Source organism: Emericellopsis cladophorae (assembly GCF_022114955.1).
Source record: "Emericellopsis cladophorae strain MUM 19.33 chromosome Unknown NODE_23_length_310842_cov_116_589050, whole genome shotgun sequence".
Classification (NCBI taxonomy): domain Eukaryota; kingdom Fungi; phylum Ascomycota; class Sordariomycetes; order Hypocreales; family Bionectriaceae; genus Emericellopsis; species Emericellopsis cladophorae.
In genome coordinates, this window is record NW_026250948.1 from 256,273 (window position 1) to 269,209 (window position 12,937).

At 53.8% G+C, this 12,937-nt stretch overlaps 5 protein-coding genes across 5 annotated transcripts; 2 read left to right on the forward strand and 3 right to left on the reverse strand.

Annotated features, from left to right (window-relative positions):
• Positions 1–232: 232 nt before the first annotated feature.
• On the reverse strand, positions 233–3,457 carry J7T54_004093 (uncharacterized protein; the record flags this gene model as incomplete). The annotated part of the gene is made up of 1 exon (XM_051506616.1): positions 233–3,457. The coding sequence occupies one exon, from the start codon at positions 3,455–3,457 to the stop codon at positions 233–235; it is 3,225 nt and encodes a 1,074-aa protein (XP_051362176.1).
• Positions 3,458–4,225: 768 nt separating this feature from the next.
• Positions 4,226–5,883, reverse strand: J7T54_004094 (P-450 oxidase; the record flags this gene model as incomplete). The annotated part of the gene is made up of 2 exons (XM_051506618.1): positions 4,226–4,692; positions 4,743–5,883. 2 exons carry the CDS (start codon positions 5,881–5,883, stop codon positions 4,226–4,228), a joined length of 1,608 nt encoding a protein of 535 aa, XP_051362177.1.
• Positions 5,884–6,096: 213 nt separating this feature from the next.
• J7T54_004095 (Terpene cyclase ascF) lies at positions 6,097–7,193 on the forward strand (the record flags this gene model as incomplete). Its single annotated transcript, XM_051506619.1, has 3 exons — positions 6,097–6,150; positions 6,420–6,892; positions 6,944–7,193. The coding sequence occupies 3 exons, from the start codon at positions 6,097–6,099 to the stop codon at positions 7,191–7,193; spliced, it is 777 nt and encodes a 258-aa protein (XP_051362178.1).
• Positions 7,194–7,529: 336 nt separating this feature from the next.
• On the reverse strand, positions 7,530–10,815 carry J7T54_004096 (Bifunctional cytochrome P450/NADPH--P450 reductase ascE; the record flags this gene model as incomplete). Its single annotated transcript, XM_051506620.1, has 3 exons — positions 7,530–8,393; positions 8,442–10,450; positions 10,500–10,815. The coding sequence occupies 3 exons, from the start codon at positions 10,813–10,815 to the stop codon at positions 7,530–7,532; spliced, it is 3,189 nt and encodes a 1,062-aa protein (XP_051362179.1).
• A 310-nt stretch (positions 10,816–11,125) lies between these two features.
• J7T54_004097 (Flavine halogenase ascD) lies at positions 11,126–12,787 on the forward strand (the record flags this gene model as incomplete). The annotated part of the gene is made up of 1 exon (XM_051506621.1): positions 11,126–12,787. The coding sequence occupies one exon, from the start codon at positions 11,126–11,128 to the stop codon at positions 12,785–12,787; it is 1,662 nt and encodes a 553-aa protein (XP_051362180.1).
• Positions 12,788–12,937: the final 150 nt, after the last annotated feature.

Here is a 12,937-nt window from a genome sequence, read left to right on the forward strand (position 1 = left end):
TGCGCAAGCATCTACTCGTTCATAAGGAAAAAGGATTTGTATAAAACTATTGCGCAAAGTGAAATGCAAAAAATCCCCGACGGCACGATAAAAAACGAAAATTAGTCACCAAAATATGACCAAACAAAATACTCGCAAACCAAACCAAGTTTTCCCCAACTTCTCAGCACTCTAGTCACTTCCGCAAGTCGGTCACTCAGAAAGAGGAGCATCGTAAGTCCTCAATGAAGGACTATGTTGCTGCCTTGAGACCCGTCGTCTTCCTCGGCGTCGTCTTCTTCGCAGCCGCCTTCTTTGGAGCTGCCTTTGTAGTGCGCGTCGAGGGCTTCTCAGTGACCTGAGGGGGCCCATTTGCCGGCATGGAGTCATCGTCAGGTTCATCCTTGGGAGTGCGCACAGCTTGGGCGGTGGCCTTCCTGGGCGAAGCTTTGGGAGTCGCCTTGGCTTTGGACGCCATCTTTGGCTTGCGCGCCCCAACGACACGGTTGTCCTGCTGTTGATCCGCCTTTTTAGTTGTGGACTTTCGTCTCTGTTTCTTGGTGACCGGCTCTTCTTCTTCAGCCTCTGACTCGTAGTCAGGCAAGGGGAGAGGCTCCTCGGCACCTTTGCTTGATCTTGCTCTCTGCTTTCCAGTAGGTGCAGCATTGTAACTCTCCACGACGGTGACGGTCGGCTCACCCACAGCGGCGACCTCTTCATCGTCGTGGGCTGCGGCAGGCCGGTAGTTGGGATCGTCGATCTTGCGCTTCCTTTTCCGTTGTGGCGGAGTTGAGCCGTCTTCAGGGTATGGAGGACTAACGATCACGGAATCTCCGTCTTCGTCTTCATCGGCTTCGTCCCCATTCAACGAGCTGTCGCTGTGCGAGGGGTGGTAGTTGCGGTCACCTGCTCTCCCCCTCTTCCTCAACACTCTCTTGCCTTGTGGCAGAGACGACTCGTCTGCGACATTGGAAGTCCGAAGATTGTCTGGCGATGGCGTGACGGAATGGTGCACAGGGAATCGGGATATTTCCTTTTGGTTCTCATTCAAGCATGTCTGCTGGACCACGACATCCTCAGCCAATCTCGTTGAAACACTTTGTTCCAAGAGTCGGTTATCAGCACGAAATTGACCAGGCTTGAAGATTGGGTCTCTTCCGGTGCCGTGATACTGGCATTCGCTCAAGGAAAGCTCGAAGCGATTGGGCCACTCTTGAGGGAAATGCGCCCAGGGGAGGAAAAGCCATTCCTCTTTGGCATCGTCGAGAACGCACCAGTAGCCGCGACCAATATACTCGGTGCAACCGTCGCCAATATCAGCAAGGTGCAACCACGTGTCTTTCGGTGCTACGAAGCGCTCGCTCTTTCTGGGCGTGATGGGAGCCTCCTCGGGCTTGACCCTTCTGAATGTGTAAAGCGGCCGATGCGGCCGTCGTGGCATACCCGCCTCACGGGCTTTGGCGGTTGCAACCATGTCAGGCACAGACCAAAGGACCTCCAGAGCTTCTCTGATGTACTTGCTGTCTTCGGCCGTTTCCAAAGTACTAAAGGCCCTCTCCTGCCATGATGCGACATCGGTCGAAGCGGCAGTGTGGCGAGCGCGGACAAGACAAGTCAGCTGCCTCCCGTAGCGTGGACCCCAAACAGTGCTCTTCTCTGGCAGGGAGTATGCCATCGCCTCGTCGGTCGGTACGCGCGTCATGACAGCAGTACGCTTCGGAAGCCTCAGCCGAACGTTGAACCACTCCTCTTCGGTTGTCGCCGGATGGATATAGTACGCCAGAGGGGCTACGCCAGCCTCGAGCCATCCTTCCTCTGCTGGATTCAGAATTCGGCAGCTGATCTTCAGACTATAACCTTCGAGGCCACTGTAAACTCCGCCGGCCAACTTCCAAAGGTTGCTGATCGAGTGTCCCAGCCAGGGCAGCTCGACATGGTAGCATTCGCCGACGGGCCAGGACATTGTCACGGAAGGATCTGGCATGTTGCCAAAATCATAACGCGCCAGGATACGGCCCTGCTGGTTCGTCGGCCAAAAAGGATATAGGATGAGAGGGCCCCGAGCATCCTCTGCCTTTTTGACGATGTCTTCGACACGGAGCCACCACTCTGTCTGATCCTGCAATAAACCTGCAGCTGAGATAATGACTTGCGTGGAGAAAATCTCCCTGGAGTATCCCATACTCTCTGTCTTCAGCCACTCAGGGTCAGTACAGGCCTGAGGCGGCAGAAGTAGGAAGTCGATGTAAGCACCGTCTTCTTCTCCCACGTGTCCAAACGTTGATTCCAAAACGTCTGTCGTTGATGCAATGCGCTTGGCGACCTCGAGAAGCTGCTCAGTCTTGCTTCTGGTGCCAAAGGTCGATCTCAAGGGCAATCTCGCTTCTCCCTCTTGAGGTGCCGGATAAAGCCCTGGCAGGACGACCAAGCCTTGACTCCCAGTGCACACCATTCGCAGAGAAGGATCTGTAGAATCGTTTGGTGGCGCTTTGTCTCGCAAGTAGCGTCGGAACAGAGAGAGATCCGATGGCGACGGAACGTTGAGACTGCTGATCAAGCCGTGGCGACCAAAGGTACTGAGTTTCCCGTATTCATCCATAAAGTACATGCAGAGCAAGTTGACGTCGGTGGCGGTGGCTTCGGAGTTAAAGTCTTCGATGACTTTGAGTGCCTCGTGCCAGTATGGGCGGTAGAGATTCATGTCAATGTCGTGAAAGGGGGCAAACGCTGCTTTGGGAGCTGCCAGATAGGCAACACCGCTCTTGCTGCCCAAGGAGGTGATGTTGTGCAGTAGCTCATGCTCAGCTGGCTCTGGCGCTTGTCGCCGGCTATTGAGGAAGTTCCAAACGCCCTTGCCACTGGGACACGCCGCGTCAGCTGTGAATGCAGTGTATTGCTCGGTTCGACGGCGGCAGACGAACGGCCAGACCTTGTTTCTCCCCGCATATTCGGGCGGGAGGTCATTGCCTTCCAGGAACGTACGGAAATCCTCCTCGTGGAAACCGGCAAAAGGGTTTCCTGGCCATTCTAGGGGCGGCAGCTGACGCTTGACAATGCCTTTTGCGGCGTTGCCTCGGCCAAAACGCGTGTCGATACGCATGAGGAAGTACTCTGGCTCACTCTCGTTCGGATCCGCGGAAAGAAGGCGTCGAACGGCGTTGTTGAAGTCATTGTCCTTCTTGATGTTGAACTTGACCTTGCCCTGGAAACCGTAGAGCCAGTATACATTGGGATCATGCGAGCCGGCGCTGAATTGTCCAGCTGGTGCAGCAGCCTTCGGGTTCTTGACGGGCCCATATTGCTTGCTGCGTGGGTTCTGACTCTCTGCAGTAGGTGTTATTTTCTCTGAGCCTCTGGCTCTGCCCAGCACTTGCACATCGGTTTCTCGGGTCACTTTCTGACGGGGGAATCTTGACGGTATGTTTGGTGGAGGTGGTGCAAGGCCATCGGAATCCGAATAGTCGTCTAGAAAGCCCATGGGTTGGCTGTTGTGGTTTTCATCTATGACAACATCGCCACGAAAGTCGTCGGCAGGAAAGGACATGAAGTCTGTCTTGGTGGTGAATGTGAGGCTGTAGATAGAGTGAAGAAGCTAAGGCATAGAAGGAGTGAGAAGTGTAGGAAGTGCTGAGGAAGTTACCTTGGCGTAGACAGAGCTGAGTGTAAGGCTGCGAGCTCTAGGCCTTTTGGTTCTGGATGCGTCTCAGTCGGCATTCATTGTAGGGAGAAATTAATGCTATATTTATCTCAGATGCGCTTCCCTTTGTCCTGGTGTGACGGGGGGTTACTGAGTTTGGGGCGGTGGTCTGTGCCAAGGGACAAAGGAGAAGGCTTCCATCATCTGCACGACTTGACTGTTTGAGTAGTTGAACGTCTGTGCTCAATAGCATCATACGAATATGAAACTAAACCAGCTTCTAGCTTCGCCATTAGGCGCAGCCTGGGGCTTTTCTTGGATACCAACCTTTCAGATACACCTGCGGAATGGATGGCCACAGCCCATTTACTCCTCTGATTATCCCGCGGACCTGTCTCAGTTACTGAATGCCAATTTACCGGGGACCTAATGCATTGTGCCGAATCCCTGCGCCACGCCAGAAACTCGATCGAGCGGCGCTGGATACAGGCGAAAGTGTGAGATGGAATGACAACTGGCTGCCAGCCCCTGGCTCCACATGCTCCCCAAGGCACAAAGTATTGAAAAATGTGATAATCATACTCCTTGTATTTATCTTTTCATATCAAATCAAGCACCTCTTCTCCTCTTCATCTCGACCATCGCCATGGGGTTGGGGGTGATGACAAGATCGACCTCCATGTTTGGTGGTCTAGGTCCGCCCTTCTGCTCGACATCACCCTTGAGGCGAATATCCCAGTTCATGAGTAGCTCGACCAAGATGATCTTAATTTCATTGGCAGCGAAGAAGCGTCCAGGGCAGGTATGGTTTCCGTAGCCGAAAACGAGTGACTCGGGACCTGCTGTAGCAAACTGGTGACGAGCCTCCTTGCCAGGCATATTGCGGAGCTTGTAGAAACGCATGCCGTCAAACTCCTCGGGGTCGACATAGTCGGGGGGGTTGTAATCAGGTGAGTACGTAGTAGTCTTGGGGTTGGTGTGGACGTCGTACGAAGGGAAGCAGATGCGGGTGCCCTTGGGGAGTTTGTGGCCAGTGGAGAGCTGCAAGTCAGCGGTGCAGATGCGTGTACCGGAGGCTGTTATTTTAGTGAGTGGCGTTCATTGATCCCAAGGGGGAGGGACTTACTGTAGATGGGAGGGCTGAAACGTTGAGACTCCTTCATGAAGCTATCCAGCTTGCGCAGCTTGTTGATGCTGTCCTTCTTGAGACGAATGTACCCTTCGTCATCGATGATCTCACCATCGGCCTTGCGGATCTCTTCAATCTCGGCACGGAGGGGCTCAAAGTACTCAGGCTTGGTGATCAGGTCAAGAATGGCGTGGGTAGTGGCCATGGACGAGGTGTGAACGGCGGCGAAGGACAGGACCATTTGGTTGAGAGCCAGATTCTCTGGATCATTACGCAGGTGCTCGGGGGTGTACTTGAGGAGCCACTCAATGAAGTTGCCTTCTTCGTCGCCAGTCTCCTCGTTGCGAAGCTTCTCTTTGACCGACTCCTTGGCCAATTGGGCTTGCATAATAGGTGCTAGCATCTCACCACCACGAGTTCGGTGATGAGTCAGCTTCTTAATCTCGGGCAATGAAGAGGTCACCCAGGGACGCTTCCACTGAGGGTAGTCGCGCACAGCGTTGCGAGCTTTGACGCAGTCGATGGTGTAGCTGATGGTTGACTGCATCCACTCTTCCTCACGACTGAGAGGACGACCAACGAAAACACGACCACTCAAAAGGGCGACGATGCGAAGGACCTTCATATACAGAGGGAAGGGTGTCCAGTCTTTGCAGGGACCGAATTCCTTATCGAAGGCGTAGCGGACTTCATCTTGGAGATCAGGCAAAGTGCTGACAATGTGACGGGTAAGATCCACGCGGACAGCCTGGATCATTTCAGGGCGGTGGTCGCCAATGCCAGTGTAGTGGGCGAAGAAGTTGCGCTGGTGCTCCTTTGTGAAGGATACCACGCTCTCAGGCAGGTTGCGGACCTCGTCTTGGATCTTGATGGGGAGGACAACGATGGGAGGCTCCATGGGCAGGATGAAGGGCTGGTCGGGGTACTTGCGCGCGCCACCAACAATGTCTTCCTTGGTGATCTTGGCGCCAGGCGTGCCGCAGACCGGCAGGTCGAGCTTGGCCGGCTTGTTCCATGAATAGTGAACGATGAACGCAACGACCAAGATGGCCACAGCGCTTGAGAGCGCAGGGATGGAAAGGAGGGTGTCGCGCAGCGTGACATCGCCAGCGACGCTGTCGAAAGTGGTGTTGGCCATGCTTGCTGATTTCGCCCAGGGTCCAATCACTGGGTGATGTGATTTCTGTAGAATGACAAAGGTGATTGACGAACCGCTGAGCATTTCACAAGTACTTATAAGGCACGATACTTCGCGAAACGTGCATAATCAATATTGGATTGATTGTTAGTGGCCATGAACCAACCGTCCGACACTCGATCGAGCGCAGGTCGACGAAATACGCCGAACCAAATGCACCGACTCCCCTCGCCACACGAATTCGGATCTGCCACGACGCTAGACGACGTAATGAACAAATAGACGGAAACAGACTGACAGGGGATCTTGTAAAATGCAAAGTCCGAAAAAGCCCGTGGTCTGGTAGAAAGAGGCCCATGCTCGCATCTGATCTCGCTTACACTCTCGCTTACACTCTCTCCCTTACATCTTCCCCTGTCTCCCTTTGTACATACAGCGTCTTCCTCACTTTAATTCCATCCAAAATGGCATTTGGTGTAATTCCACCATCACATGTGACCGACTGGTTCCAGCCAGTGTACGATGCTACTTTTCAGTTCGGTGGCGTCTGCTGGACGCTATGCTACATCCTCATCGCACGCGAGGGCCTCAAGACGAAGTCCTACGGCATGCCTCTCCTCGCTCTCGCGAACAACTTTGCCTGGGAAATGATCTACGCTCTCTACGTGGTCGAGGAGCCCTTCGAGAAGACAGCCATGGCCATCTGGATGGTCATCGACACACCCATCATCTACTCGACGATTCTGCACGGTGCATTTGAGTGGAACCACGCGCCGGCTGTAAGGAAGGGATTGACACACATCTTCATCGCATTGCTCGCCACGTGTGCAGCGGCCCATTGGGCATGGCAGGACTGGTGGATCAGCACAGCCGTCGCCGCAGGCCAGAAGCCAGACCTTACCCAAATGGCCTACTGGGCTGTGAGCATGTGTCAGTTGCTGGTGTCCACAATGTCGCTGGCCATGCTGTTGGTGAGACAGCACACGGGCGGTGTCTCTTGGACTATCTGGTACATTTCAAGCCAGGCAAGAATCCAAATAACGATACTAACTTTGATTAGGTTACTCCGCTTTCTCGGCACTGGTATCGGCCTCAACTTCAACTACTGGTGGGCTTGGTACACCTGGCCCGAGGCTCACGGTTACTTCATGAGCCCCCCTGCCATCTTCATCTGGGGCCTTACCACTGTGTGTGACGTTGTGTACGGATTCGTTTTCTGGAATGTCAGGTCTACTGAGAGAGACCTGCCAGATGGCCGAAAGGTGGCTGGGTTTCACCACCAAATCGTCAAGCCAAAGAACTTGGGGTAAACAAGCGGCTGGAGGGAGAGGCATTCTTGTAGGCGCAGCGTGCAGAACGATGTACATTATCTCAATGTATGTGTTGGACGGTCATGCAGGACGGCGCCAATACATCAATCATTGCACGGCTTCCATACCCAAACTGCGCAGGCAAATGAGATGCTGATTATCGTGAAATATACCCCGTTGATAAGATGTCTGAGGAGAACGGCCAGTCAGACAGTGATGGTCTTTGATTTGGATCAACGGGACGACAGCATGAGAAGCATGATACACGTCTTTCAGGGAATCAACTCTGCCTTAAAGATCAGGTGTATATTGCGATTGAAAATAAGTGAACGCTGTCTAGGAGAAAATCTCGGTTACATAACGATTCGCCTTCAACCCCTGAAACCAATCTTCGCTCGCCCGTGCGCTGTTGCTGCCATTGACCTCCATATAAATCCGCTTCATGACATCCTCAACACTTCTCCCGACTCCCGCCCCGCCACATACATACATCCTCGCATTTCCTTCGAACATGCCCCTCTTGATCAGGGCACGCTCGTTCCATATTCGGTCTTGAACGTGTTTGCATCCATCAGCTGCGTCTGCGTCTCTTGAAAAAGCATAGAATAGCTTGACGATGCCTTCATGTTCCCACCGTTGAAACTCCTCATACAAGAGGGCGTCGCGCTCTGGGTGACGACATCCAATGAAGAGAAGTGCTTGAGCCAGCTTTCTGCCCTGTTTTGCCTCAAAGGCTCGCTCTTCCACAAACCCTCGGAAAGGAGCAAGACCGGTTCCCGCACATGCCATGATAACGGGCATGCTTTCCGGGTCCGGGGGAGGATGGAACAGTCGAAGAGCAGGCTTGACGATGACGTGCACTCGATCGCCTGCGCCGAGGTTGGCAAGATATGTCGAAGCAACGCCCAGAAACCGGCGCCCAGTGCCCGAGTATGCCTCGCCATTGAGAACTGTCCACATCAAGACAGCGTTCGACGGCTCTGCGTGGGGCGACGATGCGATGGAGTATTGACGGGGTCGCATAGGCGGCAGCATTCCAATGAAGGTTGATAGGGATATATCTGCCTCTGGGAATTGTTCCAAGACGTCTAAGACTGAGAGACGCTTCGGTGAGATGGAAGTGTCGAACTCAGCCTCGAGGTCGAGCAGCTTTTGCTTTGCTGGAGGGCAAGCTATTGCTGCTGCGATCTTCTGGATGTTCTGGTCACGTTAGTGAATAAGCATATTTTGAAGAAATTTAATACACACCTTCCGAGTTGCTGGCTGACTCAGTTCGACGTAACCGCCGAATAGATCCTTTGCTGAGATCTGCTTGCCTGTGGGGAGCGACGTTTTGGCACCTAGTGGGATCGTGAGAAGAGCATCCCATGGTAGCTGGGCCCACGAGAGAGCTCGCCTCACTGTGCTCCAGTCATTCAGGGGTAGAACAGCGAGGTGGTCGCCAGCGTTGTACTCCACGCCATCCGGCAGCTTCAGGGTGAGCATCCTCTTCTGGGGCTCACCTTCGGCCGTCAAAACCTGGTTTTCAAGGACTAGTGCCTCGTCCGCCTTCACCTGCAAGTCTTCTGTGCGACTGGAGCGATCTACGTGGACATCGAATCCAACCTCGCACGCCATGCCCGGCTGGTGGACGCCTAGTGCCGGCCACAGCTTCTCGTCCTGCCAAGACTCAAAGTCGCTGAAAATGTCACCTACGGTGACATCGCCCAGACCAGTCTCAGCAATCCTCTTTGCACCCCCCCTCGAGAGCTCAGCGTCGATCAGCTTGGGTACCCGGTGGAATGTGGAAACGTAGTCTTTGTTGCCGCAACCGTATACGGCATACTTTACTCCCTGTAAGAAATCAGCTGCAGCACCCTCGATCCACCTTACAAAGTCGGTGGCGTTGCTTGGTGGTTGTCCGTTGTAGCTGGGTGACACGATAACGACTGGCTGGTCCGTTGGTAGCTTCTCTACCGCAGAGTCAAGGGTCTGGACAGATGCTTCGTAACCCTTGGCGTTTGCTGCACGGGCGAGTGAATGAGCCATGGTCTCACAAGTGCCTGAGTCAGAACCGTATAGGATGCTCAGGGGCCTAAGCTCCCGATGCGTCGTTGCCAATGACGAAGACCGTGTCTTCTCACCAAGGCCATTACTCTGGACGCTTCCGTGGAGAGTCTTCTCCAAATCCAAAGCAGTCACATGGTCCCTTAAGGTGGCGTACATGAACATATTCCCCGGTTTGATGGTGAGTGTTTGCTTGATCGCCAACTGATAGTCGGGATCACGAAGTCTGAAGTTGAAGTTCTGAAGCAGCATGGCGAGGATAAGGAGGCTTTCCTGCCATGCAAATGAACGGCCAATGCAACCGCGAATTCCATTGCCAAACGGTTTCCATGAATTCGCTGGCAAGGCGTTGAATTTCTCCTCGGTCATCCTCTCCGGCTTGAATTCATCGGCATCATCGCCCCAAACGGCTGGGTCACGCTGCATCTCGACGAGGAGAGCCACGATGCCCTGACCGCGTGTGACTTCAAAGCGGCCGCCGCCAATGGTCGTTTTTTCAATGTCGAGATCAGGTCGCGTGTGAAATGTTATGACCGGTGCTGTTGGATGCAGACGCAGCGTCTCGCGCAGGCCAGCTTCGATGTAGGGAAGCTTGGACATGTGTTCAAGAGTCACTGGGCCGCGCCCGATCACGTCGTCGACCTCGGCCTGGGCCTTTTCGAAGACGTCGGGACGCGTAAGGAGGTAGTAAAAGTAGAATGACAACAGGGCAGACGTTGTCTCGTGGCCGGCAATGAGAAAGACGATCATGTTGTTCAGGATGCTCTCGTCGGAGAGACCCTCACCAGTCTTTGGATCACGCCCATTGATCATGGCGGTGAGGAGATCTTTCTTCTGGGATCCGGGGTTTGCTCGACGCTCCTCCAAAATCTCATTCGCAATCTCTTTCATTACGGCGATTTGATGGTTGTAATTCTTCAAGGAGCCGCGCATAATGTAGTCGTTGACAAAAGGAGGCCTTACGGCTCGTTTACCAGATTCGGCGAGCACCTCAAGCATGGAACCAACGAAGGGGTTCATCTCGTCGCGATAAAAGCTGTTGAACCGGGTGCTCATGCTGCAGAGGGCAATCGCGTCCAGTGTCAGTCGTGTAAAGTCGGACGACACATCAATGGCTTCCTTTGGACCAAAACGCGCCCATTTGATGACTTGTTGAGAAGCAATATCGTGCATCTCGTCAAACATGTCTCGAATGGCCAAGGGCCCAAAGGCTGTGCTGTCAGCCTCAGTCTGGTTCCCGATGGTGTGCGGCAGACGTACCAGGCATCAGGATCTTGTGGGCGATATGCCAATTATGCTCGTCCGAGTGAGCAGTGAACAAAGAGTCGGAGCAGACATTTCGAAGCTGTGCCAACGGTCCGGAGACCTGTTTGGTGAACCGCGATTCATCTGACAGCTCATTCACTAGGCTGCGACTAGACACGAACAGCTTGGCCGTGCCACCAACACTGAGCTTGTAGATTTCGCCATACTCTTTGGCAATACGTCCTAGACATTGAACAGCATCAACGGGATCAATGTCCAAGATGTTGCCGATGATGGGCAAGCCCTTGGGGCCTGGTATAGACTCTGTCATTGTGAGTGTGTTGGTGCGAGTGAACCGACCCACGCTCAACTTGATGACAGGAATATCGATTAGTTCAGACACAATGAGCTTTAGTAGCGATCGTGCCGAACTTCCGATATTATCACGCCACCAAAACTAAGTAAATCGTCTTTGCGGTGTATTGGGTGCCGTCGGTGAATTTCATAGTGCAAGTTGCAATCCGAAACACTCCGCACAAACCCACCGAGACAGCAAGGCATCAACTGGTGATAAAATGATAGGAATAAGATACAAAATCTAGTGTCTTTCATAATCATCAAACATTCAAATCATCGCAATCATGTCTATCCCCGAGAAGACCACAGTCCTAGTCATTGGCGCCGGCCCTGGTGGCTCGTACGCTGCGTCTTGTCTGGCCCGCGAGGGCATTGATGTTGTCCTTCTGGAGGGCGACAAGTTCCCTCGCTACCACATTGGCGAGTCCATGCTTGCATCCATGCGACACCTGCTCAAGTTCGTGGAGCTCGACACTAAGTTCGACCAGCACGGCTTCGTCAAGAAGCCTGGTGCTGCCTTCAAGCTCAACAAGAACAAGCGTGAGGGATACACCGACTTCCTGGCGGCGGGTGGTCCCAACAACTACGCCTGGAACGTTGTCCGTTCCGAGGCGGACAACCTCATGTTCCAGCACGCTGGCGAGAGCGGCGCCAAGATCTTTGATGGCGTCCAGGTCAAGAGCATCCAGTTCGAGAACCCTACCACTGTTGCTGAGGGCGAGCCCAACCTGAACCCTGGCAAGCCCATCTCTGCCATCTACCAGTTCAAGGAAACCAAGGAGCAGGGCACCATCAACTTCGACTATGTCGTCGACGCTTCTGGCCGCATTGGTATTCTCAGCACCAAGTACATGAAAAACCGCCGTTACAACCAGGGTCTCAAGAACATTGCCAACTGGGGCTACTGGGAAGGCTGCAACCAGTACATGCCTGGCACTCCTCGCCAAAACTCTCCCTTTTTTGAGGCGCTGCAGGACGAGTCCGGCTGGGCCTGGTTCATCCCTCTGCACGATGGCACCGCGTCTGTCGGTGTTGTCATGAACCAGAAGCTTGCTGGTGAGAAGAAGAGCGCCGCTGGAATTGACTCGACACAGTTCTACCACGAATCTCTCAAGCTGGCGCCTAACCTGTTGGATCTCATTGGCAACGGCAAGTTCAAGAGCAACGTCAAGACGGCGTCTGACTACTCATACTCGGCCTCGTCCTACGCCTTTCCTAACGCCCGCATTGTCGGCGACGCTGGCTGCTTCATTGACCCCTACTTCTCGTCAGGCGTCCACCTCGCTCTGACGTCCGGTCTTGCTGCTGCCACTACAATCTGCGCCTCCATCCGTGGTCAGATTGCCGAGTCTGACGCCGCCGAATGGCACACCAAGAAGATCTCGGATGCCTATACTCGCTTCCTCCTGGTGGTTCTCTCCGCGTACAAGCAGATCCGTCACCAGAATGAGCCTGTGCTGTCCGATTTCGACGAGGACAACTTCGACCGTGCATTCTCCTTCTTCCGCCCCATTATCCAGGGCACTGCTGATGCTGCCAACAATAAGCTGTCACAGGAAGAACTCAACAAGACCCTCGACTTCTGTGCGTTTGCTTTTGAGCCCGTGACCAGCGAGGACGACCGCGAGAAGGCCATGGATGCCATGAAGGAGGCCATTGACAACGGCACTGGCTACCACCCTGACTTGTCGCCCGAGCAGCTCAAGGCCGTCAAGCACATCCGTGCCCGGAGAATGATGCGCACCGAGGACACCATCAACATGAACAGCTTCGGCACGGACGCCGTCAACGGCTTCGTGCCCAACTTGGTCAGGGGGCAGCTCGGCCTCAAGAAGCAGGAGGAGAAGATGGGCGGAGAGACTATGGCCACCGGTGTCACTGGTCATGGCGAGGGAACCAATGGCATGACTGGAATGAATGATGTCGCTGAGGGGATCAAGGTCTAGAATTGGCATTGTTGGCTTGGGGGACTTATGAGTGATGCACATTTGTCTATCAGGACTTATGAGTTATGTGTACATAGACTTTCTTATGTTGGCATTTGCCTGGAAAATACGACTAAACATCCCTGATATGTTTCATCTAATTTTCACTGT